The sequence below is a fragment of the Oryzias latipes genome, chromosome 15, assembly GCF_053564925.1.
Source record: "Oryzias latipes strain Hd-rR chromosome 15, Olatipes_Hd-rR_3.1".
In the NCBI taxonomy this organism is placed as follows: domain Eukaryota; kingdom Metazoa; phylum Chordata; class Actinopteri; order Beloniformes; family Adrianichthyidae; genus Oryzias; species Oryzias latipes.
The window spans coordinates 29754745-29781477 of NC_136251.1; the positions used below are offsets into that span (position 1 = coordinate 29754745).

Genomic DNA, 26733 nt, shown 5'->3' on the forward strand with positions numbered 1-26733 from the left:
TTTCTTTTTAGAAATATGTTTATTGCCTTTTGTTTTTTAAAATCTGATTTCTTGTCACTGACCTCAGTTTGAGATAAAAAAAAAAGCATCATCCTCCTTAAAATCAACTCGACAGTTGGACGATCTAAAAATAACGTACGCACTGCAAAAATAGAATCTAAAGACAAATAGTCTCATTTTCTGTCTTGTAAGAAAAAAAATCTTATTTAAAAGTTTTTTAACAACAAAATAATCTTAGTTTAAGAAAACACATCTGTGTGACTTTGCATTTTTTCTTAACATAACAAATTTTGGTAAGAGCATTTTTGTTCCCCCACTGGCAGATTGTTTGACTTCCTGCTACGGGATCTGTTTTTGCAGTGCAGTAAATACGTTTCCCATCTTCATTCATTCCAACACAAAATTGTTCTTTATGGTCTACTAGCCCCAACTTTTCTCCATATATGGTGGCAGACTTTATTTTATACAAGGCAAAAAAAAGTTGCCCACATAAAGTTTCAGTCTAAATATAGACATAAAGAGACGAGCGAGCCTTCTTCTGAGCTCTATTTTTAAAAATCAATGATAAAATGAGACACAAAAGGCTGAGGCCTCTGGACTGAAGTCTTCTAAAATAAAATAAAAATCAGTTTCCAAAATAGACACTATTTTACAAAATACCTGAGACTGAAACCAGATTGTTTCTGATTGTTCAACACATTTTCCACAAATCTCTCCACGTTAATCAAGTCCATTGGGTTTTTGAGGAACAGCAACAACAATTAACTAGAATCAGGAAGAATTAAGAACCTTGTGAAAGCATCTGCTACACATCTGAATCCCGCAGTGCAGTGGGATGCATGAACTCGCTGGAGCCTCTCGTTCGCGAGCCGGTAGTGTCGTAAAAAAACTGGTTTTGACCTTTGACCGTATCTGAGACCTGGGCCGAGTGGGTGTGATGTGTAAAAAAGTCAATTCAGTTGCCTAACTTTTGTTTTGCAATATGGAGACCGCCTTGTTGCAGCAGCGATTGTCTGAGTCGGTCTGAGTTTCTATGGCGACCACTCTCACCAATCAGGGGCGAGCTTGTTGGAAGGCCACACCCCTAGCACTCGGGCTACAGGAAATCTGTCAAAGGTTTGGAAGCTTGTACGTGGGGGCCAGCGGGCTCCACCTACTTTGATTAAAGCATCTGATTGGTCAGTTCATAATTTCAATAACGTGCAACAAAGAAAAAAAATTGGAATAAAAAAAGAGGATTATCAAGAAGATGTTTTAAAAAAGGTCAGAGCAAGAATGGTTCTTCTGACCAATAGAATGACTGAGTCACAGCTGTTTATTTCTCTATAGAAGTCTGTGGGATTTTGGCTTCTTGGAGCCAGCAGGTACTTCCTGTTTGGAACGCCCCTCAGTCCAGTTCCCAGATACAGTCAATGATTTTGACACTGAAATGTTAAACTGCTAGAAAGGTGCATCAGCTGTCCAGCCCGAAGTCTGTCTCTTCACAGAGGTCAAGCGAAGATGGACGTTTCCGTCGGGAGAACTTGAGACACAGAAGGTCTCCCACTTCATTCAGATGCTGCAGCACCTGAAAATGCAAAGTGTCATTGGCTAAAGCGCTCTGTGTGTGTCTGTGATGTACGGTGGCCCTGAAGTTCAAATCACTCACCGCAATAAAAACATCAAAAATCACAATGACAGTTAAAAAAGCAACACAAAAATTGCATTTTGGAAATCAAACAAAATAAAAACAATCAAACAAAATAAAAAGGAAACGTTTAAAAGAGCAGAAGTAGGTTCCAGAAATCAAATGAAATGTTAAAAATTGAGTTTTTTAATTGATTTCTTTTGCTTTTTAACATTTTGTTGTCATTTTTAATACATATTTTTTGTGTTGAGTGATTTGGTGATGTGATTTGCACTTCAGGGCCACCGTAGAGATGTCACTGTGCGTTTACCTGGTTGAGCATGGCTCTGGTGTGCGCTGCAGACAAACAGAAGCGAGCCCGGGCTTCTGTTATTGGCGTGGCTGGGAAGCCGACCACCACCACACCGATTTTCCTCTGCAGCATTTCTCTGGCAAAAGCGCTGACCAAGGAAGAAAAAACACAACTTTGATTCTTTTTTCTTTTTCTTTTGGAACAAGTTATTTTAAAAATAATGTGTGCAAACATTTGACCAATAGTCTTTGTATCATAGAGGGTAAAACTTGTCGACAACAGAACTTCAGACAACCTGAAGTTGAACAACAATGGTCTTCATGTAAAACATGGATTCTGACAATTTTATTTAATGATTTTTGTCAAATGTTTCCAAACTTGGCTTCTAATTAGTTCGATATTATACAGGCAGAGCTGTGTGAAGCCTCAGGAGGTTCATTTTTGCTTCAGTGGGAGTGTCCTGTTCTTGTGTGTGCTTACACCACTTTGCCCGGCATGTAGAGCAGGACAGGAATAACAGGTGAGTCATCATTGCCGTAAATGATGAAGCCCATCTCCTTCAGCCTGGCTCGGAAGTATCTGGTATTCTCTGCCAGTTGGCGGATCCGTCGAATGCCTGCAATTAAAACAAGGACACCACCAGATGAGTTACCCTCTCTGTTTCCCCATTTTCCACGTTGCTGCAGGAGTCGGGATCAGCTAATGCGCTGTGAGATTGTGCAGTAGCATCTCCTTGTGAGTCCTGCATCTCCATCTGGGCCATTCTAACCTCTACGACGAGGTTGCTCCTGATTACATCTCAGCTGCAGCAGCAGCAGCAGATGGTTCAGCTTTTCCTGCATGATAGCACTGCACACGCACTTATTTGTTTCCACGATGACTGGCTTACTAATCGGCTGCAATGGGTTTCTCCAAAAATTGGAAATTGCCGCAGCGGGTCAGCAAAGACAGAAAAGCGTCATGAATAACGGTTGAATGGTGAATGTACAGCCCTTCAGATGAACTCAGGAAACACGTCAAAGGCAGCAGAGGTGGCCTTCTCAGCTCACCCCCCTCCCTGTGTTTGTGAACAATGGGAACGGCCAGGCAGCCTGCCTGCTCTCTAACTGCAGCGGAGCTTGGATCGGCCCAATCTTGGAGCACGACTCTGTTTCCCTCGGGTTACTGGGAAACAGATTGGCAGATCTTTCAAAGAGACGTAAGAAAGAACTTTAAATCCCCTTATCTGAGAGCAGCAACAGAGGGGGGGGGGACATAACTTTAGAACATCTGCCAAAAAGCACCAGTGAGTTGCTCCTTTCTGCTAAGCAAGCAGCCACGGAGGTCAAACTCCTGCTGCCGAACGCAGAAATGATAGGAGAATCTGTGGATGCTGCTTCTGTCAAAGTGATGCAAAAGGTGACATCGTGGAGAAAGATCAAAAGAGAAAAAGTCTTTTCAGAGAGATGCTGTGTTGATTGCGTTTTTTCCCTTCATTAGACAGGAAAAGGTCCCACTCTGATCATCTTCTCATCTATTTTCAAAGCATTCCCAGTGGTCTTTTAACTATGATTATGCAGTTTTTAGCCAAAAGTAAAAAAAAAAAATGTTTTTTTTTTCTACGACATCGTTTCTGCAGAGTGGCAGGAGTTCCAAATTCACCTCCAAGTTGCTCTGAGATCAATAACCTTCATACTGCTGAGAGCTCTCTGTTCACACACCCTCCCGCTACAGCCCCTCACACCAACACAACATTACCGGTGCAATAAAAATGGCGAGCAGTACTGGAGGCAAACAAAGACGTACGCGGTCATCTACAAGTGGATGCATCAGAACTTTTCTACGTCACAAACGCGATCTTTTTCAAACTGACTTTATTCGTCTGCCTCTGATTCACAATGATTTGAATAAAGAAATACTCAGAAATGCAATTTTGAGCTGAACTTTCTTGATATATGCCCTCCATTCTCAGAAAAAAATGACGCAAGAACATGTGAAAAACGCCAAAAACTCGATTTTTATTCAGAACAGCTATTTCCCTGAACAACGTCAGATTGAAAGCCTGTCAAGCATCAAGCGAAGATGTCCTGGTTGAACCTACTTTGTCTCTCAAACACATTCATCCTTGCACTGACTAACCCATGATGCTTGTTCTATAATGCTGCTTTATTTCCCCCTCATTTACTAGGTGTCACAAACTTCCGCTCCTTTTCTCCTCCTCCTCCTCCTCCTCCTCTTCTTCATAGATGAAATTCAGAGCGTTCTCTGCCCTTCTTCTCTGCTCTTGTGTCTAATTCCCGTGACACAGTAACGTTGGATCAACATCCATATAAGAATGTTCCACGACTGCACGCCTCCCCTTCTTTCACCACCACAGACCCCTGTAATTGTTTCCACATGGCCGGACGGAGCAGCTGTTTGTGTTTTCCTGCAGGTCTTTCTCGTAACGTTAACAATGCCAGTGTCTCCTGGATTTGCTTAGTTGTTTTTTCTATAAGATAATTATTTAAAAAAAGTATAAAACGTAAGTTAATGTTCGTCAAGAAAGTAAAAGTTGCTAAATATCATTAAGTCCAGAGGAAATGGCGATTGAGGTCATGCAAATCTGAAGAGCTGCTCTCATTTTAATGAGTTCTTTGTTTTCCACTGCTCAACTTCTTCAGTCCTGCAGACGAACTTACACAAAAGGCAGCAAAAAAAACACAAAAACACGTACCCTCCGTTGTTCCATCTTTTCCCATGATGCACTTGATGGCCCGTATGATCTGCTCTGTGACCGGAGGCGACATGGCCGAAGCGTAAACGGCGCTGTGGGAGTGACTGCGCAGGTAATCCACCAGCTCCTGCCAGGTGAGACAAGCGGTAAGGATTAGTGTGTGAAGACTGAGCGCGTCCTTCAAATTTCAGATCTGTAAATGCAAAAGAAGTTTAGCGCCATGAGGAAGAGCTCACTTAAAACCCGACACGTTTTGAACGTCTTGGCTGTAAAGCAGTTCAGGATGATCTCCCAGCTGAACCGCAGAGAGAACCAACAGCGTCATGAGCCAGAATGAGGATCGTCAGAGCTCATTTGTCTGAAATGTCAGCAGCAGATGAATTCTACCGATGCTTGACAGGAGAGGAGCAGAATTTCAGGGGAACTGATTTGGCTCTACAGCATGTGTGAGTACTTGGAGGTTGGGAGTGGGCCTGGAGCTGCCATAGGCCGCCGCTCAGTGGCAGCGAGCGGCGGCGGGGTGATGACACGGAGCCGGAGATGATGTCTGGCCACCACTCTGTTCAATGCCATCTGTCCCCCACTGGGCGGCGGTTGTGGCTTCCTCCAACACTCGAGGAGAGACGGGGATTTGGAGTGAAAAGCGCTCAGAAGGAGGACAGGAGTCTGGGAGAAACCTGACATGTGTTTTCATTTAAGGCGGACGATTTTTGCAGCCCTGCGGTCCCGCAGGATTGTGGTGCAAACCAAGATAAGCCCGTTGAGAGAAGATGTCCGAAATCCATTAGACGCTTTGGGGATGGAGTGACAGCTGAGAATGGTTCCTCAGCCACATGGTGGTCACAGAAGTGGTTTTAATATGGCCACAGTAATAATCTTTCCCTTCACATAAAGACCCACTGCTAAGGAAAAATCATTTTTGGTGTTTTTAACATCTTCTTGTAGCATTTTTTCTGTTAATGGAGGGCAAACAAAAACCCAACAGGTAATTAAGCTTACAATGCATTTCTGAGTACATCTTTCTTCAGACGGAAAAACGTGTTTGAAAAAGATTGGCTGCAATCTCCCTGCTCCGCTCCATTCTGATGAATCCACTGAACGTTTGGTCTGAGCTGCATCTGGCTCCAAACTCTACAGCTGGATGGCTCCAATGTTGCTCGCTCTTTTTGTTGCACCGCTAATGTTAGTTGGGGGGGGGGGGGGGGGGGGGCAGTGGAGGACTAAACAGAAAGCACCCAGGAAAGAGGAGGGAAAGGGGGGCGGGGTTGCTCTGCCCACAACTGAGAGGTTAAATTCTAATGAACTCCTGCAGAGGGAAGTTTTTGAGTTTGGCCAAAATCGACATAATTCAATGTTTTCAAAATAGCTCAATAAATGATTGGATCTGGACTTTGTAAATATTTTAGAAAGTTCTTGAAGACTATTTTTCTCTGCTATTTATTTGAGGTAGTCCCATAAAACAAGCTAAAGCACAACTGTTCTCCAGATCACATCTGCAGAGTCTTTAGTTAGCCAACCCCAACCCACTTAAAGTAGGATTTGGGGTCTTCACCACAACAACAAATGCATCAACTCCTTTCCTGTCCTTCTTCTTCTGGGAGTTTACGACAGTCAGCTGTCAAACCGTGCCGTGTGTTCATGCCCCAAACCTCACCGTGCCTGGTAAAAATCTGGAGCGCAGTTCCGATGCCCGCCACAAGAAGGGGCTGGCCCTCTGCCAGCGTTACCTTCTTATTACAGGCCTGAGCTTCCATGGCGTGAAGGAAGGGTCCGCTCCTCGCCGCCTAATTCGAACAGCACGGCTGGTTCTTTTGTTGCTTTCTAATCAACTGCCACAAACCAGCGCAGTTATGTACTAAAGTGAACTTTTTAATGGACTAAAAAGGAATTCCAAAGGCCCAGATTTACAGTTAAGGGGATATTAGGAACACTTGTCGGGACACATGAGAAGCATAAAAAGGGATGTTAGATGGAGTGCGTGTGATTAACTCTCATCTCTCCATCCAACAGTTTATTTAAAAAGTGCGTTATGTATTTCATCTTGCCAGGCGCTTTAAAAAGTGTTGAAATAACAACCTGTAATTATAACTAATGGCTATTGGAATTGTTTCAGAGCATTTAATCCTCCGGACCTATTTCTGGAAATCAATCTTAACTCTATTTGGGTCCAAGAGGATTGTTTTTTTGCGTAGCAACTAGACGGGTTTCTGGAGATGTGAAAGGAAATAAAAACACAGATGATGGACGGCATTGCGTTTACTCTGAGACAACACATCCCTGTTTTCCGGATAAAAGCTGCACAGAGAACTGGAAGGCTGTTGCTGTGCTCCTCATTAAAGTGATTGGACACTTTGGTTGATGTCCGAAAAAAGGAATTCTGGGGAAAATCTCATTTCTTTTTTTTATCAATTAGTTTATGAAGAGCGTTTTCCATAACTGAAGAAGTTTGTTGAAAGAAGAAACTAGTGAGTGTTACGAACACAAGATCTTTCATTAAAACATAATTTAAACACCCATTCCCATGAAAATAGTGTTTTTGTTGTTTTTTTGTTGTTGTTTATAATATATAATATAAATAAATATATCAATTAATCTCAAAACTACATTTCTGAGTATTTCTTTATTCACATTAGTGTGAATCAGGAGCAGATGAATAAATGCTGTTTGAACATACGCTGGGCAGGCCACAAGGCTCTGAGCTCCCAGCTACAAAGGAGGGGAAGGGGGGGCGGGGTTGCTCAGTGCCAGCAGTTCCGCACACAACTTGGAGGTGCAGTTCTAATAAACTCCTGCCGCTCTGCAGAAACTATGTCCAAGAAAACAATTTTGGCTAAAAATGGCACAATCATTTTCAATAGACCATTAGGAACGCTCGGAGAGGGATTTTAGCCATCTGAAAATTAATATCTACGGTGGTGCAAGAATATAAATCAAAAGCGGACAAGAAAACAACAGGTAGCAGCCAATGCTGGCCGAAAAAGCCAACCTTTTTCCCTGCGATGTAGCCTCCAGAAGCCCCGAAGCTCTTTGTGAAAGTCCCCATCATCACGTCCACATCAGCCGGGTTCACATGAAACAGCTCAGTCACTCCCCTCCCCGTTGCCCCCACAGCTCCAATGCTGTGGGCCTCGTCCAGGTACAGGTGCGCCTTATACTTCTTCTTCAGGGCAATGACTTCAGGCAGCCGCACCACGGAGCCTTCCATGCTGACGGCCGGAGAGTCACAATTAGCATCGAAGGAACTCAAGCTTTATAGCAGAAACACAAAATATCACCGAGGATTTCTGTCTAGTTTCTAGTTTATATATCATTTTACCCTTGATAGAAGATAAAAATAACTTGATAGTAACCTTTTTAGGAAAATGCTTGTTTCAATATAAAATTCAACCGTAAATCTTGTTTTAAATCATTTCTATGATAAAACTCATCTTTTTGACTCATAATTTACATACAAATTTAAAAACTTTCTCCGAAATTGTCTAAACCTTGTCTTATTTTATCAAGCCTAAAAATGAGGATAGTTGGTTTGTTGCAGTGATTAAAATAGAATATTTTGGGGTAAAAGTATTTGCATTACTGACGTGCAGTAAGTGGAGGCAGGTGAGTCTGTACCTCACCTCCAAAATATAGCTTAATACATAAATACATTGAGCTAAATGAAAAAAAACACACGATAAAGCAGCAGGTGAGGCACCGGCAGTCCGTGCCTACCCTGCGCCGCAGACACTGACTGAGTTCCAGCTGATGCGCGCGTTTCGGTCTTTCTATCATCACAGAAGGCGCTTTATTTTTAACTACTTCATTTTTCTATTTGGCGCCAACTGTCTGATTACATTGGTGTCATTTTGTGACCCATCTAGTCTTTTTTATCTGCTAAAAATGTGCATTAGAAATACACCAGGTGAGGCCCGCAGTACGCTTCCCTCAAGGCAGAGGGCGCTGGTGATCCCACAGAATGTGGCACTGCAGATAAAGAATAATAGAATTAGTGGGAGAAGTCAGGTGCAGCCATCCAGTAGTTCTTTAATATTGCTTAGCATCATTTTCTGAAAGGAGAATTTACTGTCTAAACTCGGGAATTTGTTTAGACGTGTCTTGGACAGTGATCTCCATGGAGACAGAGAGACTTTTAAAGCTGAAGAAAGAAAAAGGAAGACGTCTAAAACAGGCTATCCAAGTGTTTCTTCAGAAGGAGAGGCACACAGACTTCAATTATGAGTAAAAGTAAGTCACTTATAACCATTTCAGTGATTCTTCTCTATGCTACAGTTTGCAAACGGAAGACAAATGTTGAAATTCAATTTTAAACAACACACAATCTACTCCGTAGGGTTCATTTGTTTGTACATCAGATGATGACGTCAGTGCCTCACATGTACTGTATGTATGTAAATGGACCTACTTTAAAGATATAACGTTTTTTTTAACAATACAGTTTTTTTTTGGTAACATAATATTTCCAGTGACCACAGCAAAATGCCTCACTTTGAGTCTTTATTGCTCATTTAAAGATAATGCAGTTTTCTTTCTTTGTGTATTCTTGATTTTCTTGTATGAGCTTTGATAAGCAAGATGCTTTAATAATGATCATTGATTATTGTTTGGAGAACCAAACAAATGCAAAATTGGAGCACAACATCTCAATGTATCTTAAGACATCTTACCAATTCTACCGGCTCTACTGGCAGATTTTTTGAGGACGACATTTTTTTTTAATGCACAAACTTGATCCATCTTTATGCATCTGTCTTTCCTTCTTCTTCTGTGTTTTCCTTTCCTCTAAAACTTTTTGAATCCTTTTAAAGTACTAACATAATAAGTGATGTGGCTGAGCGATTTGACCTGCTGGCTGAGCACCTGTTCAGGTGTCAGATGACTGAGAGGAACTCAGGTTTGAACACTAACTTATTCAGAGACGAGAATGTGTGACTAGTTTAGTTTCTAGTTTTAATATCTCATTAACTTGATTTAAGACCAAATTACAAGTAACTTTTCAGTAAATGTAACAACTTGTTTAAAAATTATACATTTAAAAACAAGAAGTTGAGTTATTTGTTCTTGAAATTATCTGTTTTTTTATTTTTCAGTTTTTTAGCAATGTCTATAAGAAATATAATAATGCTTCTTTTCACTTTACTTAACACTTATATAAATGATAAGCAGGGGAGGAGCTAAGGGCGGGGCAATCGGGAAAGCTGTCGACCCCACCATAAAGCTTTGCCCCACCCCCATTTTTTGAGTCAATACTAGTGTAATTATTGACAAAGACTAAGAAATCACCAACACGAGCTTCTTAAAGCATTGCAAAAATAACAAAACCATATATTTTTAAATAAAATGAAAACAATAAGAATAAATAGATTTTCTAAGACATAGTTTTTCCAATTACCAGAGATCTAAATCATGTGTAAAGCTACTTTTAGGATTTAATTTCACCTTGAAAGGGCGGGAAATCAAAGCTTGTTTTAAAGAATTTTATTTATTCATAGCAATAAAAATCATCGTTCTATATTTTTTAACAAGAACATTTTTTCCGGAGTAGTATTTCGCTGCATCGTCAGTTTGAGCCATTATTGTCTGATAAATGGAGTCTGATAAACATAAAATCTATAAAAATATTAACGGCTGTGTTTTGGATTTTCCTCAAACATGCAAAATATGAAAGCTTTAGGAAAAAGAGTTGGAAGTTCAGCCAAATCAATCTCAGTAGCTCCATTTGGCCTTGAAATGGAGCTAATGAGCAGATGGAGAGGGTCATTGAGACCTGGGACAGCTCGCTGCCAGGAAGGACACACAAAACCTCTCCTTTTCCGCACCAATCAAACGACACACAAACACGGCGCCTTTAGAGGCACACACATGATCCGTTTTGTGGGAGGGGCCGCCATGAAAAGGGTCCATTATAGAAACCGCTGAGCACAGGGTCACCTCAGATTACACATTTCTGTCAGGGGAAAACTTTGTGAGAAACACCTGGGGGAGCAAAAACTCTCTCCACCGAGTCCAAATATGTGCGTCTGTGTGGAGATCTCTGACCTATAGATGCCTTCCACCATGATGAGGATCTTTCTCCAGGCTCTGTGGGTCCGGGGCTGCCCACAGCATATGGCCTCTTTTAGCATCTTTTCCAAGCTGTGCATGTCTGACAAAGATAAAAAAAAGCATAATTTGTGAATATTTAGTCAAGAGCGTACCAAGAAAAACATCCACATTGTTGTTTTGTTATAATATTCGAATCAAATTTTCTGATTTACTAAGACTTTGAGAAACAAGTGAAGCAATCCTGCTGCACGCCAGCAGGGGGCAGTGTTGACCACCCATGAAACATTTCAAGCAGGACTGAAATTGAACAGTACTGATCAGAAGAAAGTCTGCCACCGCTAATAACAGGGTCTGCATGATTGATATGACTGCCTGAATGAAAAAGCATGTTTACTCAAGAGGAGACGGATGCCTTTCTGCTGATTTTCTGGACAGAACAGCGTTAGAGACAAGCAGACACCACTGTGAAGGAGACGGCTTCACAGCTCAGCTTTCAGATAAACTCGTCTGAAATGTTGTGTGACTGCTTGGTTATGTGGGACATGTGCTTCCTGCTGTAAATCTTCCATCTCGCCTCTTATCTTATCTCCTTGGCTGAGGAAATGCTACTTGTACAACATGAGGACAGTAAAAAGAGACAAATTGTAGCATTTTCCCACAGCCATAGTTTGGTGATGTTAATGCTATTGTTTTAAATATTTCAGATACACTCAATCTTCCACTCAAATATCATTTTTTTGGGGGGGGAAAAGGATCCGCAGTTGATTTGCTGGAGGGTTCTTAGCCTTTAGACAGGCCTGTGGGGTCTGCAGGGAGAGCCCATAACTGACTGAGCTTGTACCTGTCAGCACACATTTGCTCACACATCACTGGCTTATTCCAGCTATTGTGCATGAAATGGTTTTCTGCGAGAAAAAACAGCCGCTTGCTGTGCATTTGCTCTGAATGGTGTAGGTTTACATGCAAGCGTGACGTACAATTTCAATTTAAAGCCCCACTCCAGTGAAAATGGTGTTTTTAACATCTGCTTGTGGCCTTTTTCTGATGATGGAGGACATATACAAAGAACATTCAGCTTAAAATTGCAATTTTAGGTATCTCTTTATCCAAATTGTTGTGAATCAGGAGCAAATGAAAAAATGCTGCTCGAAAAAGATCGTATTTTTGACGTGCTACAATTAGCGCGCTACAAGCTCCCTGCTCCGCCCCATTATGACGCCTAGATTTACGAACGTCTTTGCTTTCCTGGAATGTGGATCTAAACTGTACGGCTGGATAGCTCTGATATTGTTCGCCACTTTTGTTGCACCGGGGTTGTGAGGGGGCTGTAAGCTAGCAGGATAGAACATAAAGAACTCAGAAGTGAATTTGAATGAACTCCTGCCGCTCTGCAGAAACTATGTCCTTGAAAACAACACTGATTTTTCAATTTTGGCTAAAAAGGGCATAATTATAACTAACAGACCACTGGGAACACTTTGAAAACAGAATAAGGAATATGGAATAGGACTTTAAATGTGGGGTCGTTTTTTGCGGCTGATGTATGAAAAGCAGTTTAAACTGCAAACTGAGCTTCTTTGGTGAAAACTTCTTCCGCTCTAAATAAGGAATGTTAAGTAGGTCTGAGCCTTAAGCAGATCCCGCTCTGCAGAGCAGGAAGTGCGTCTCTCAGCCTGCAGGAGGACGCAGAAGACGTAAACTTACTGTTGTGTTTGAACACTCTGATAGTTGCTCCAGACAGTCTGGCCCCCAGAATAAGAGACGTGTGATTCAGCTCGTCGCTTAGTATCAAACAACCCTGAAAAACAGCGGCACATAGTATGACATCCAAAGCCTATCATCTTCTTGGAGGCCATTTCTAACAAAACTCGTCTACAAATCTGAACAGTGTTGATAAGATAAGTAAATAAATGAACGGTGTTCAGCATCGTAAAAGCAGCTAATGAGGTTCAAGCTTGCTGTTCATCTCTGTTATCCCATCAACGCCAGATTCCCCTGCAGAAACGGGAATAGAATAAAATGGATTCACATGGCTAAACTGCTAGTCAGCCCATCCCTCTTTATCACATATTATCCATGTCTGGGTCCTCTGTGTATGAATTTTTATCCTCAAAGATACTTTTTTTTTTTTACCCCCACAGACATTACAGATTTCATGTAGAGAGTGCAGTTTCCTGGTGTTACATAAAAAATCAGCATGCAAATGAATTCAGTTGTTCCACAAAATTCTCTCTTGAGCATTAGCATATATAACACAGACGCTGTATTAATCTGACTGAGGCAGCGCTTGCACCATCTCAGTGACAGATATGCAGACTTTGGCCCGGGGTTCAGCTGACCCACTTGTTCGTGTACCAACAGCTGTCATTTTGATGTTGCTCTGGCTGCACACGGAGCCCGCCATGACACGCGCTGTTCCCTGCAGGACAGACGCTGCAGCCGGGGTTGACCTCGCACCCTGACAGGGTCAGTTGGGGCTTCAGCCCAAAAAGTGTACACCTCCTGCGTTGCACTCCAATCACTTGAACCAGTGAGTCGCAGACCGGTACCGGTCCATAGGACAGTTGGTACCGGGCTGTGGAGAAAAATAAAACACGAACTACATTTTTTTTTTGCGTGTTAATTATAATTGGATTCAGAAGGAAATTTCATTTTGAAAAACTACTGGGTTCTCTCCACCACATGCGACTCATTCTTGACGCGTGTCAAGTCACTTGGTAAAATCTAATGCCTACTTCCTGAAGCGGCTAAGTCGACCGCTAAGCTGAAACTCCAAAACAAGCAAAGTTAGCGGGAAACAAACTTCTTTGAAAAGTTTCTTTTGGCAGAAAAAAGGAAACAAAAGACTTCAAAATAAAAGAGAGAGGAAATTTAACAGACAAAAACCAGGAGTCTTTACTCCGAAAATGGATTCATTATGACTGTTGTTCCCACAGACCATAATAATAATGTAAGAATATTCATCAACCAGCTGTCTAACGTTACAAGGATGCTGCTAATAAAGTTGTTCGAGTAGTGGAATAACGTGTGTTATTATATTTAGAAAACACCAGTTTTAGTGACCGTTATTCTTTTATTTTTTTATTTATTTATCAGTACTTAAAAGTCGGTCGAAGATGAAGTCGCCACCTGATTTTTTTAGCTTCCACTTTGACAAATATGAGTTAAGGAAAAATCTAGAAGACATTTTTGTGCTTCTTTCATGAAATCTTGTGTACAGAAAAAGATCTCCAGATATTTACAGATAAAGATCAAATTTACCCTCAAATGTTTAGTGAAACAGATGCTCTCTTTAGCCTAGAACAGACCGGACCGTCTGTTATTAAAGCGGTCTGTGGCCTGTAAAAGGTTGAAGACCGCTGGCTTAAGCCATCCGCCTCGTCTTCCTTCTGTCTAGTCCACTGCATATATGCTGCGTTGCCTCTGGTTATCCTCTCTGCACGAGGCGGCCTAATCTGCTGAGAAACCACATTGTGCTTCGTCACACCCCGAAGCATCGCCCGTGACAAAAGCTGCCTTTCCTGGTCTGATGTCTAAAAGCAGCAAATTGTCCCTGAGCCTTCTCCTTCTGGCTACTGTAATGTTTCATTATGATTTTAATTAACTGAGGTGGTTAATTGTTCGCAGCTGAGTTTAGTCGTTAATGTAAGAAGTAATTTGATGAAGACGGCTGAGCCACCCACACACAATCAAAATTCTTTGTTTGCCGTAGTCACAACTACCCCTACAGGTGGATACAGGCTGTCTGTGGGGGAAAAATGGGCAAACCTGTAGGGGAAATCCAACTGGACCGCTGGAAATGTTAAATTCATAGACCTTGGTGAGCCCGTAGAAGGAAAACGTGCATTCATGTTTGTCTACGGGCATGCTGCAGGCGACAGGTCAACGTAAACACTTATACTACACGTATGGGTAAGTACAGGTTAAGTAGGTGAGAGGTAATCAAAGTATGGTTGATGTGGAGCCTCAAGGGAACTGCAAGACACACTGGTGCTCATCTTAAGATGCAGCCACTCCTCTCTACAACCTTCTATTGGTCCAGAAAGCCCCAGGTCATTGCCCCGTAGGGGTGATTGTGACTAATGCCGATCACGTTTGGTGTAAAATAACCTACCTTGCCAACAAGTGCCGGGATGTTCATTGAATTGGTAGCAAAACCCATCCCATAAGTCATGGCGGACTCCACTCCCAGAAAATTGGCCACTAGCTGCTCCAGCTCCTCATGGATGCTCAGATTACCTAAGAGATGGGATCACAAATGAATAACTCAATGAAATCACTGGTGATCCAGCGGTTCATCCCATTCTCGCTGTACATGTTCTTCTCTTAATATATGATTTAAATTCATAGATGTTAGAAAGCTGTTGGTCCTCGCCCACCATGCGTGTTTCTGAACAGTTCTGCTGCACTGCATGCAGCTCAGTCAGTCAGGTAATGATTAGCCCGCATAACAGCTCTGACCCTGAATTGATTTAGAAAATTGCTCACATTGTGTTTTAAATCTATAAAATGACATTCTGGTTTTTCTATTTTGTACCGGATCACTTTTTCAGAACAGTTTGTGACGATGATAACAGATTTGTATGATTGAAAAAAAAAAAGCTCACTACATGTTCAGAACGGTGTGATAATTGCTTTCAAGAGGAGCTCCAAACATTATAATCCAGATCAATGCCTGTATTTGACTAAAGCAGGCAGTTAAAGTTCAAACTGTCAGATGTTTCCAGGAGAATGTGTAGTGATGGGAATAAACTGGTAATGAAGAGGAGCAGCTCCATCTATATGGTGATTCGTTTGGAGCTTTCCATCACGGCTGAGGCGATGTCGGATCGATCGGCGCGCCGCTCTGACCGCTCAGGTGGCACCTCAGCTGGTTTCAATCACTTCAGTCTCTTTAGACAACATTTCCCTAAACAGAGGACGCTCTCCTTCATCCAGAAAGCTCCAGAAAGCTCCAAATCCAGACACTCGGAGGTAGGACTAGATTAAACGGATTTAGCTGGCTTCACTTTGGCTCAGGTGCAACAGTGACTCAGGTTTGGTCACCTGAGCTGGAAAGGCGTTACTGTGTTTCCCTCTTTTATTGTTAGCATGTGACTTTTCCTGAAGCCATTACTGCAAGAGAAGAATAAAACCAGCTTTTATGTAGTTAATCATTTCTAAAACTGGACTTCTAAAGAGTTTCCAAACACCGGCTAAGCCCCGTGCTTCACTGTAACATGTTATGACACAAAAGGCCCGTGTCCTGAACATCAGTTTGTCTACCGTCTTCCACAGGTTTGGTGGCTACCCCTGCTTCCTAAATGCGGTTTATCATGACAAGTGATGTGCAGTGTTATCTCTAGCCGTTAATGATTGCAGAAAAGGAGGGAACGCCAGCTTTGCCATTCATACGGCTCCATGAATGTTTGACCTGCTTAATTACAGGGTGTGCAGTCAGTGCACTTTGTGTTGACATTCTCAGCTTTATTTCACGTGTTTGTGTAGTTTTTGTACACAAACTCGTGTTTGGAAGACTTCAGAAAGGTGTAGTTTGAACTTTGAGGGCTTTTATTCCATATATAGTCATGTAAAATGACATGGAATGGAATTTGAAAAGTGGCCAATCTCAAGAAAGGAAATGACTTAAATTGAACTTTTTTGAGTGTTTTGTCATTATAGGTGGAGCCTGGCTCTCCAGTATGAGTCAGCTGCCAAACAAATCTAACTCAAATCTTACAATCTCCAGCGACCGATAACCTCGAGCCTTTCAGTCACCTGCTGCCAGAATGTCTCGTCTAACCAGTCAGGAACAGATGGCCATCTTTGACCTTGTTTGTCACTTATGCTCCCTTAAACTTTTCATCTCCTCTTTTGTTCAGAAAGCGTTTTCCGATAAGGTTACTGTCCTTGCAGCTCCAATCAGGTTCCACATAATCAGTTCATCACCAGATCCTCCCCTTTGAATCGTAGGATCTCGTTCAATTGGCGCCGAAAACCTTTGCTTCTGGGTTCACTTTAGTGCTAAATATAAAAGATTCAACAAAAACATATGGACGGGCTTTGTTTGCATCACCAGAGTGAGTTTCTGTGGCGATGGCAACATCTCTGCTGCAAGACAGAGAAACCCTGGATTCTTCAAATATTTACATCTGCTTCAACACATTCTCAAACTGGAAAGGCAGAAGTTTAAAAGAGAAAACTGCATGTAAAAACACACATAAATAATACATAGTTTGGGGATTTCATATTTCTGAGAATGAGTGGAACTTTGGAAAAACATATAAAGCAAAAAAAAAAAAAATTGTCCCTTTTAGCTTTGCTAGTTTTTCTCTGCCAAACTGGTGCAAGAATGCAACACTTTACAGAAACAAAACCATCTTTCTGTCTTTAAGAAAAGCTCGCTAAAACCAACAGGAACCACAAGTGTCAAAAACACCACAGAGGGACAAAAATAAAAGCAAAATTTAACAAAATAAACAAGCCTTCAGCCCTATGAGTGTCACATTTACACCGTCATTTAAACGTTAACCATCAATGATATAAGCTGACTTGGTCCTGGGTTTGCTGGAGCTGATCCAAGCTGTCGGGAGCAAATTAGGGCAAAACCTGGACAGAATAATCAGTAACTGGATTCAAATTTCAAAAAGCACCAATTAAAATGAACGAGAAGCCACTTTCACATCCTTGTCGACATAATGGATCAATAGTTATATTCTGTTTGGTGTTGTTTAAAGACTCTGAGGAAAATTGTGTTTTTGGTGTTTTTACATGAGTTCTTGTTTAGGGGTGTAACGATAAATGGATTTGTATTCCTATGATCTAACCAGATCGATCTGTCTGGAGCAAAAAGTTGATCAAATTGACCAAATACCATTTGGATTAAACCATCGTTGCAGTTCAATGTGTGGAAACACTTTGAATTTAGCAAAGTCATGTGACATTCCAGTGTCTAGAATGTTCTAAGAATGTTCCCTTTGGATTCTTTGGATGTGGAAAAACAACAGTGGTGAACTTTAGGAAACTAACATGTGAATGGATTTGACATTCATTCTTGTTTACTTGTTTGTTTGGACACAGATTTCATTTCCACTTGATGATCTGAAAGAAATCCAAGAATCTGGAAAACTTCACTGTTCAGTAGCAGGAATTTCTGTCTGAGTCTCACTGCTGGAAGTTTTACATAAAGATGTTCTGGATCCATTTTAGGTCAGTAAATCCAATCGTTCAAAATGAACCAGTATCGACTATGAATCATAGTATGATATGAATCGAATTTATAATAAAATGAATCTTCACACCCCTAGTTGCCATGGAAACATTGACTCAGACCGACTTGGAAAATCACGGCTTATTGATGATGTCTGGCTGCAACATGGCGGCGTCCGTAATGTAAAAAAATGGTGACTGAATTGACTTCATTTGTTTGGATCCATAAGGTAAACCATTTTCTATGGTTGGCGCTCACTCCAGTTCTCCGATACAGTCAGTACAGAGAACCCACTTTCACATGACTAATCAATACCATTATTCTGTTTGGGTTTGTTTAAAGTTGACACACGTTCCACTTAAACATGGCTTTCACAGCTCCCGTCTGTGGACTGATATGTGCCTCTAGCGATGCCTGCAGTGCATAATTAACGAAAAGCCTAAATAATTGACCTGCCTTTCCCATCGCAGGCAGATATTTAAGTATCTCTGCACTGCTAGTTGTACTAAACGCTGCAAAAACAAGATATTTCAGGGCAACTGAAATTTGCCATCACAAACCACAAACTCACCAATTTCCTGTCTTGTACTGCAGACACCAGCTCCGTACTGCTGCACTTTGTCTGCTACCGTTTTGAGGAAATCAGCGTTGTTCTCAGCAAAACCAAGGTAGTTGTAGGAGCCCATGTTGATGACGTTGGGTATCGTCCTTCCAGTAAACCTGAAAAGGTATAAGTATTTACATTAGGGCGTTTGTTTTTTTCACGTAAACTTGTATATCTAAAGCTGTATCTGAAATTGCAAAATCTCCAGAGTTTGTAGTGCAAACTGAGAAAGTCTGAAAAATCTGGATTTTTTTCCAATCTACAATTAAAACAAACAAAAAAAATTGTTTTCCTGTACTGTGGTTAAGCAACACAGAAAGTTGCGTCCATTGTCAACTGAAAGAAGGAAACCTGAGGCCAGCACAGGGAAGTACACATTTACCAGGCCTGGTTGGAGAAAAGTTAATGAAAAGCTAACTGCACCTTTTACCAGTTTGACTTTTTCATCTACTAAGAAACAGACATTAAACTAGGTTAAGGGATCCTGAAAGGATATATGAACCAATCATCAGTAATGATTGGTTCATAAATTTAATTTTTTTCACAGTCCTTCTTTTCTTACGCAAACCCCCCCCAGACTGAAAATGAATTTACGGCTTGGTGGCTACTTTGTGGCAAAGTGTAAAATTTGGCAATTTCACATTTTCGCACAGTATGGGAAAGGACAAACTTTTGTTTGTCACAAAATTACACACACACGCCACCAGGTTAAGTCTACAACCACAGCCAAAGCTTCATTGACCTTTGACCTTGGCATAAGGTCGCCATCTTGAATTCCTCCCCTTCTGCAAATGTAAACTCCTCTTAGGGATTTCAATCTATCGCTCCCAACTCCTCAAACATCATTGGGAAGCGAGTTGGGATAAAATGTTAGAATTAGATGCTGTAGATTCTAAACGCCGTTAGCATGGCGAGCTTGCTAAAGTGGCATTTTTATGTTGCTCACACATTTTTTGAGGAATATATTGTGAAAATTGAATACATAAGTCATTGATTCAAGCTGAATGTAATGACATATCATGCAATGCGAACATATTAGGAATGTGGGCGTGGTTAACAAATAAAACTCTGTTGCCACGGAAATCCAAAAATGTACTTTTACTGATTTTTCTAAAAATGACATGGACCTGTTCGACACCGCCAGAACATAAAATAGTTGCTATGGAGATAAAACCAACAGAAAAGCTGCCATTTTAAGAAAAAGTGTTTTTTTCATGAATTTGTCACATGCAGCATTGACCAGGGCTGCGGGGGCAGAAGGGGCGAGTGAGGGGTGTGTAGCAGCCAATGAGCGTGGGTCAAAAGTGGACGGCGAGGGCCATACATACAATGTTACGAATGGCTTCAATTAAAATGTGTAATTTTTTTCCAACACGTTTCAATTTCTATTGTCAGAAGCAAAGATGAAGCTGAATGCCTCGTCCTTTTTTTGGCATATTTTCATTCCCAGTAAACGGTTCAGCATTTGGGTGTTTTTGCAACAGAGCAAGTTTGGGAAACATGCTGTCAGGACAGAGTGCACATCCCTGCTGCACATGCCTGTTTAAGTATTTAAAGAAAACTTCTCCATTTCACCAACTGACCCACTTCTTTCCAGCAAACTGAGTTAGCATGCAGCCGTGCAGATTCACCACACTTGACCACCAAAAGTCGAGCTACTTTTTCCACTTAAACCCTATTTAATACAGATTCATATTTTTTCCTCCTGTGTGGCTCCGCTCATCCTTTTCTTCATGCTGTGCTGGTTGAATATCAATTGAGTTTCAGGAAGTGATGCTGAGAAAAAAAAAAAAGCCACTTTGGCCTGAGCACAGATCACATCAGATCTCCCAGAACCTGATGAGCTTTCTGTGAGCTACTCAGCTGCCACTTTCCTTGGCTTCTATCAGCGTGAGCCACCAGGATGTTTCTGTACCTGAAGGTCCAGTTGTAGTCGTCGGACACTCTCTCCATCAGGTCAAAGACGGGCCCGGGCAGGCTGCATATGGGCCGGTTCCAGTTGTCCCGTACTCTCATGTACAAATTTCGGGTGTAAAAGTTTTCAAAGTCCTGATAAAGAGGAACAAAATCCTGAAAGAGAGTAGAAACATTTGTGACAAGAGGACGAATCCTGTGTCCACAGGGTCAAAAGTTTTTTCATTTTTAGGAAAAGTTTGGATTTTAGCCTCTTTTCTTCTTTCTCCTTCTTTGATCGACTCTTACTGAACAAATTGCTTCATGATTTCTTCCAGAAGCAGCTTTCCTTCATGTGCCAACAGAGACAACAACAACAAGGAGGATTTTTCTGATTTCAACTTCAAAGAAAACATGCAAAGAGCAACAAGACAAAAACAGATTTATGGTAGGATGAGGACTTTTAAAACACAGAAAAGTAGAGCCAAGGCTCTGTACGGAATCTGTATCTGCAACAAAGACAAGGCTTAATCCTCTGAGATTTAATTAGATCTTCAGCACATCTTTGGTGTCATGTCTCAACCATGGCAATGCTACAAAGCAAAAGAACACAGAGGGAGAAACATGCAGAAGGGCTAAAAGAGAAATTATGTGAGAAAAACTGTTTTTTCAAGACTGGGTTAACTGTGAGGGCATTATATGGCATTGTGTGAGGTGATGACATCATAGCCACCTTCTGCTCCTCTCTTTCCTGGGCAAGGTTGCATTTCTCCAAGCCCACGGCTCTGAGGAAGTCTCTGAAGTACCCGAACAGGGTGACGATGCCAAAGCCCATGTAGGTGCAGACAGCCACATACATGGGCGCCTGTTCAAAAGACTCCTGTTTGTTCTGCCTGGAGGCCGTGCTGATGCCGGCGCCGAGCTTCTGTTGAGCAAAAGACATGTGACATCGCTTGGCGAGGCAACAAAAGGTAATCGTATTTGTAGAGCACAGAGAAAACAAATGCTGTAAAATTAAAAGAAGTGCTTTGAAGAATTAAAGATAGGCACAAATGCTTCATTTCATTTGGGAATAGTCTTTGCAACAACCTGATACATAAGCACTAGGTAAGGAAGTTGTCAGACCAGTTCTTTCTGCAAAGCTCCTCCTAGAACAAACAACCAGGTGTGAAGAAAAACTCAACCAAAATCTACAATATAATCAGCCAAACTTGAAGAAAGTTAAATGAGAACAATACTTTTTGTTAGTTATAAATTAAATAATAAGTGCAATTGAGAGAAAAAGAAATTTAGGAGCCCCTCACACCTTCAACCTCACATTAACGGTACAACAAAATGGCGAGCAATATTCGAGCGATCCAGCCTATTTTCTACATCACAAATGCACTTCTTTATAAATGTCCTCCTGTCGTGAGAAAAATACCACAGGAGCTTGTGAAAACCCCAAAACACCATGTTCATCTGAGTGGGTTTTTAAGCAGTTGGTGTGAAAAACCTCATGCATGGTGAGGCTCAAATCATAAATGTCCTCAAAGCATTTTTGCTCCTAAAGATCCATTAAAGTTACCGGTTGAGTATCTGCAGGAGCAGAAATGTTGTTTTATCAGGAATACAGAGGGGGGTGGAGGTGTCCTGAAAGGGGGGGCTGCAGCGGGTCAAAAATACCCTTCTGGTATAAAAGCTTTGTCATTTTTCTAAAGTACATACCTTCAATATGAATAAAAAGGAACAAAAAAGTGACAAGAAGTCAAAAATACTCGCGAGAAAGTATAAAAGTTTAAAATTCACCAACTGCACCCAGAATCGAACATCTAAAATCCGTCTACTACTGTCAATAAATGTCCTATTTTTGAATAAAAATGACTTTAGTGGTTTTGACCAGCCTTATGAGGTTGTAGTGCCTTCAGGCTTTCTGTTTTTTCCTCCTATATGGTGGTGTTTCCAGTTCTGCATGAGCTCACCGGCATTTGTAATGCTTAGTGATGACAGTTGTGATGAGGTTCTTCATCATCAGGAAACATTTAGTTTACAGAGCCAGTTCTTTGCTTTCACTGTGTTTGGAGTTATGCACGCTTTGCGGATGTTTGTAAACCTCCTTTATTGACTCTCTGAACAATCCAACTGTCATTCGAACAATGCAGCCATACACCTGCAGCATGGTGGTTGGAATTGACAGTACGTTAGTTTTCTAATGTCCACTTTGTAATAAGCTGTAATGGGCTGTGAAAGACCCACTCTGATGAGTGTTTTTGGTGTTTTTTAACTTGTTCTTGTTGTATTTTTCTCCTGATGGACGACATTATATTAAGAAAATCAAGAAAAAGGCCTTCATTTCAAATTGTTGTAACTGGAGCAGATGAGAAAATGACGTTTGAAAAACTCTGATGCATCCACCTGCAGACAAACAGATCCATGAACGTCTTTGTTTTCCTCGTCTGAGCTGGAATCTGGATCTAAACTGGACGGATGGTTAGATCTGATGTTGCTCGCCATTTCTATTGCACTGGTAGTCATGTTAGGTTGGTGTTGTGAGGGGCTGTAAGCTAGTGGGAAAGAGTGTAAACAGATGGATGATGGGAAATTAGCGCAGGCGTACACCGTGCCAACAGTCCTGCCCATGACTTAGAGGTGAATTTCTAATGACCTCCTGCCGCTCTGCAGAAACGATGTCCTAGAAAACGACACGGGTTTTTGGATTTTGGCTAAAAACGGCGTCATCATAATGAAAAGAACGCTTTGAAAGATGACCATAAGATGATTGCGCCTTAAACATCTTTTTAGTTTTTTTTATGCCAGTTATTTCACCTTAAATTCAATATTCTTTTTTTCTTATGTGTTAAAAACAATCTCCTGGATGGAACAGTCATTTAGAAAACTGTTTTTACAGCTTAAAATTAAAAAATCAAAGATGTTTAGAATTTAAACTTAATTCTTCAGGAGGATTTCAATGAAAATATTTCTAAATGGGAAGAAATTCTCAGAACTTTTTCTCAAATTTCCTGTAAAATATGTCAAGGTCTGAATTTATGATCTGAACACACTGTGCTACTATTATCTACAGAAAACTGCAGTAAACATGAAGCTTGTAGCCTCAGGAGAAATCCAAAGCAGAAACTTTGCCACTTGACTGTCTGTTTAGAGGACATGTTTCAGGAAGGATAATTTTTCTACTTCCCTTCTAAACTGTCACATCATTCTGTCCTGCAACCTGAACTCAAAAGTTGTTATTTAAGTGGAAAGATTAGGATTACATTTCATGCGCATCAAAGTTCCAGGAAGCTCTTCCCCTTCAGGAGAATAAAGTTTCAGCTTCAGGATGAGGTCAGACTGGAAGGAGTTTGGAGGTCACGTCATGTCAGACACCCCACTGTAAACACAGACGCGGATGCGGCGTCTGTTGCGCATCCACGCCAGTCACCGTCACCTTAAGGTATAGGGAATCCCCGCGCCGGTCCGGACATACCTCTGTGGTTATTCTGTGATATCCGTTTTTCCCGGAATCGTCCCATTTCATCCCGCTGTGATTGAGCTGCTTCAGGCCGCTTCCGTTTGCGCTCCTCGCCATGTTCCCGGGAGCGGCTACTCCTCCTCCACTGCGCGTGAAGGCGCCGCTGCGCTGCGTAAATGACGGACTGGCGGGGACTTCCTGCTTCTGCCGTTTCGGTTCAGCCTCCAGAAATGTTGGGACCTGTTTGCGGTTTCCTCTGAAACTTCACTTCACCGCTTGATGTTTCTGTTCTGCGTAAACGGGACGCTTCAGACCGTTTACAGAGTCCAACCATATCTGCTTTTAACTCTTTATTTGACCTTTAACTTTGTGCGTAAGGGGCGAAACTAAACCAACTAAAGGAATTTTAAACAACAAACGTTATGTTTATGGTTTGACCTGAATAGATAAATACATGAATGGATAGATAAGTCAGTACATCATTCATAATTAAGAAACAAAAAGGAAAAATAATTGCAACTAATAAAAAGTGTATAATTTAGTAATTAAAATCAAGAAATTATAACTTAAAACTACTTGAAGTTGCATTAGTAATTACAATCAAAAAGTGTGTTAAATGCCAATCATCTTTTGATCTCTTTTCAAAGTGTTCACAGCGGTTTTTTAATAAGGGTTATGCAGTTCTTAACCAAAATAAAAAAACATCTGTGTTGTTTTCTGGGACATAGTTTCTGTAGAGCGGAAGGAGTTCATTAGAAATTCACCTCTGAGTTGTGGGCAGAAATGCACAGAGCGCCTCCGTCCCTTTTCCCCGTCGCCCAACTGAGAGCAGCTCTACACGCACAAGACAAAGAGATCTCAGCGAGAAGCAGCTTGTTCTGTTGTTATGAGACATGAACTACTTAGTTTTTACTTGGGATGGTACCGAACCCAAACTCTGTGCCGTGTTGCTGCCAGTATCATATAAAAACCAGATTGCTGTGCTTTGTAGCGGCTCAGATAAGAACGAGTGAAGCACTGCAGCTGCACAGCGGCTAATGCACGGAGCATCAGCCAAAATGCTGTCAGCAAAGCGGGCCAAAGTTCTGCAGAACCTCCCATAAAGAGAAGTTTGGTTAAGCGACCTGATGGACCAGAGGGATGTGTCCAACGCTCTGAAAAAAGGTGATGAGCGGTGAGTCTCCTTCATCCTGTCATGCTGCCTCATCATCATCACGTTATTGTTTATAGAAAGAATTGGTGTTTTTCCCCTTTATTTTTGAAGCACCGTTCAGACTCCTGAACCGTTTAAAAGTACTGGAGAAGCTACATCAAGCAATATTGGAAACAAACAGAACTTTATTTCCTCATTATCACTATCATTATTGGTTAAGACACATTCATTCTACTTTCTTTTTCTTATACTGATAAACATTTGTTTCGAAAAATCAGACAATGTTGACTTTTCCGTTTAAGAAAAAATATGTTTTAAGTTACCTTAAGTTTGTACCTTAAGTTACATTAAGTTTTTAAGTTGTTTTAAGTTACCAAAATAAAAGCACAATGAATTTGCTTTGGTAAAAGCAACTTGTACATAAAATATAGTTGCAGTGCTTAACATTGTGATCTTAAAATATAATAAATGTTACCATTTTATTACAATGAAAGGCGTATTGATATTCAGGAGGCTTTTTCTAAGTCATACTCTTGGAAAAAAAAAACAAATGAAAATTTGTTCCGTTACAAGTTCATGGTGGGTATCATGAGACGTGTATTCTTATATATGTATCGTATCGCCAGACTCTCGTCAATACACACCCCAAAAGACAAACAAACAAGAAAAAAAATCCTTAAAAGAGTTTGGAAAATTCTTGCATGTGAGTATTTAAAGCTGTTCCTTTAGTCAGCAATGTACGTTTAGGCCAAACAAGCGTTAGCATTAGCCGTCCTATGGGAAATTCCATCGTATGTTAGCATCAAGCTAGCGGACTTTGGCCATACTGCCGTTTTGCGTTAGGTCACCGGAAAGGCATAACAATTGATCTCTACTTTTATGGATCGATTATTGATCTATTAAGCTCAGATAGTAGGTAACAGTTCACACATGGGAGTGACAAGAACAACATCATTTTTCTTCTTGCTTTTAAATCTTGAAACTCAACATGAAAGAAAACAAACATGACATTTATGTTTGGTTCTTTCTTTCGAAGTCTAGTTCTGTCGTCATAATTGTTTAGAGTATACAGCAACAAGCTAGAGGACTCAGTTTCACCTTCCTCTTTTTTATTTGCAGCTTTTATTTTCTGTCCGCATCAAAGTGTTTCTCATTTCCAAGAGCAGAAAGTCACCGATCACAAGACAGGAATGCCTCAATCTGACCTCCCACCCAAATAAAGAGAATACACCTCTTTGGTTTGAGGTTCCTCCTTTTCGGTGTGAGCACTACGACCTGGAAGTTTGAGGAGTAAACGGGAAGAATTGGAAGAGGAATGCTGCATTTTTGATTCAACTGTTGCCTTTATAGACCTGGGGTGATGACAGTTAACGATCAAAAGCTGACGGAGCAGAACATGCCGTGTGGAATGCATGTGCATGTCTAAACGTTTTGCGTGAGGTATGCTCAGGAATGTTTGTGCATGACAAATCTTGTTGGGAGCCCATTTTCTAATGTGCTGCTGTCTCTGTCACAGTTGTTCTTACGTGTGTGTCGTTTCACAACAAACCGCCTGTTTGCTGTTGGTGGTAAACTCCATCCTGCACCGTCATGTTTTCCTGGGCTGCCAAACATCCAGCAGTTGTTGCTAATCAGGTCTTCCTTCCCTCCACATTGGCCTCCTTAGTCACAACTTTCCTTATAGGTGGGTATGGACTATCTGCAGCGGGAAAAATGGTCAAACCTGTACGGGGACATAGGTGTCCCACGGGAAATTTTAAGTTCACAGATGTCTTGGTGAGCACGTTGAG

The 26733-nt window shown here is 41.2% G+C and overlaps 1 protein-coding gene across 1 annotated transcript; it reads right to left on the reverse strand.

Annotated features, from left to right (window-relative positions):
• On the reverse strand, positions 1-24124 carry sptlc3 (serine palmitoyltransferase, long chain base subunit 3). The gene is made up of 12 exons (XM_023963031.2): positions 23806-24124; positions 21076-21267; positions 20365-20519; positions 18417-18565; positions 14771-14895; positions 12361-12454; positions 10651-10756; positions 7601-7820; positions 4615-4741; positions 2400-2535; positions 1938-2067; positions 1-1567 (listed from the first exon to the last, which is right to left on the reverse strand). Exons 1-12 carry the CDS (start codon positions 23905-23907, stop codon positions 1454-1456), a joined length of 1650 nt encoding a protein of 549 aa, XP_023818799.1. The 5' UTR covers positions 23908-24124; the 3' UTR covers positions 1-1453.
• Between the last annotated feature and the right edge of the window lie 2609 nt (positions 24125-26733).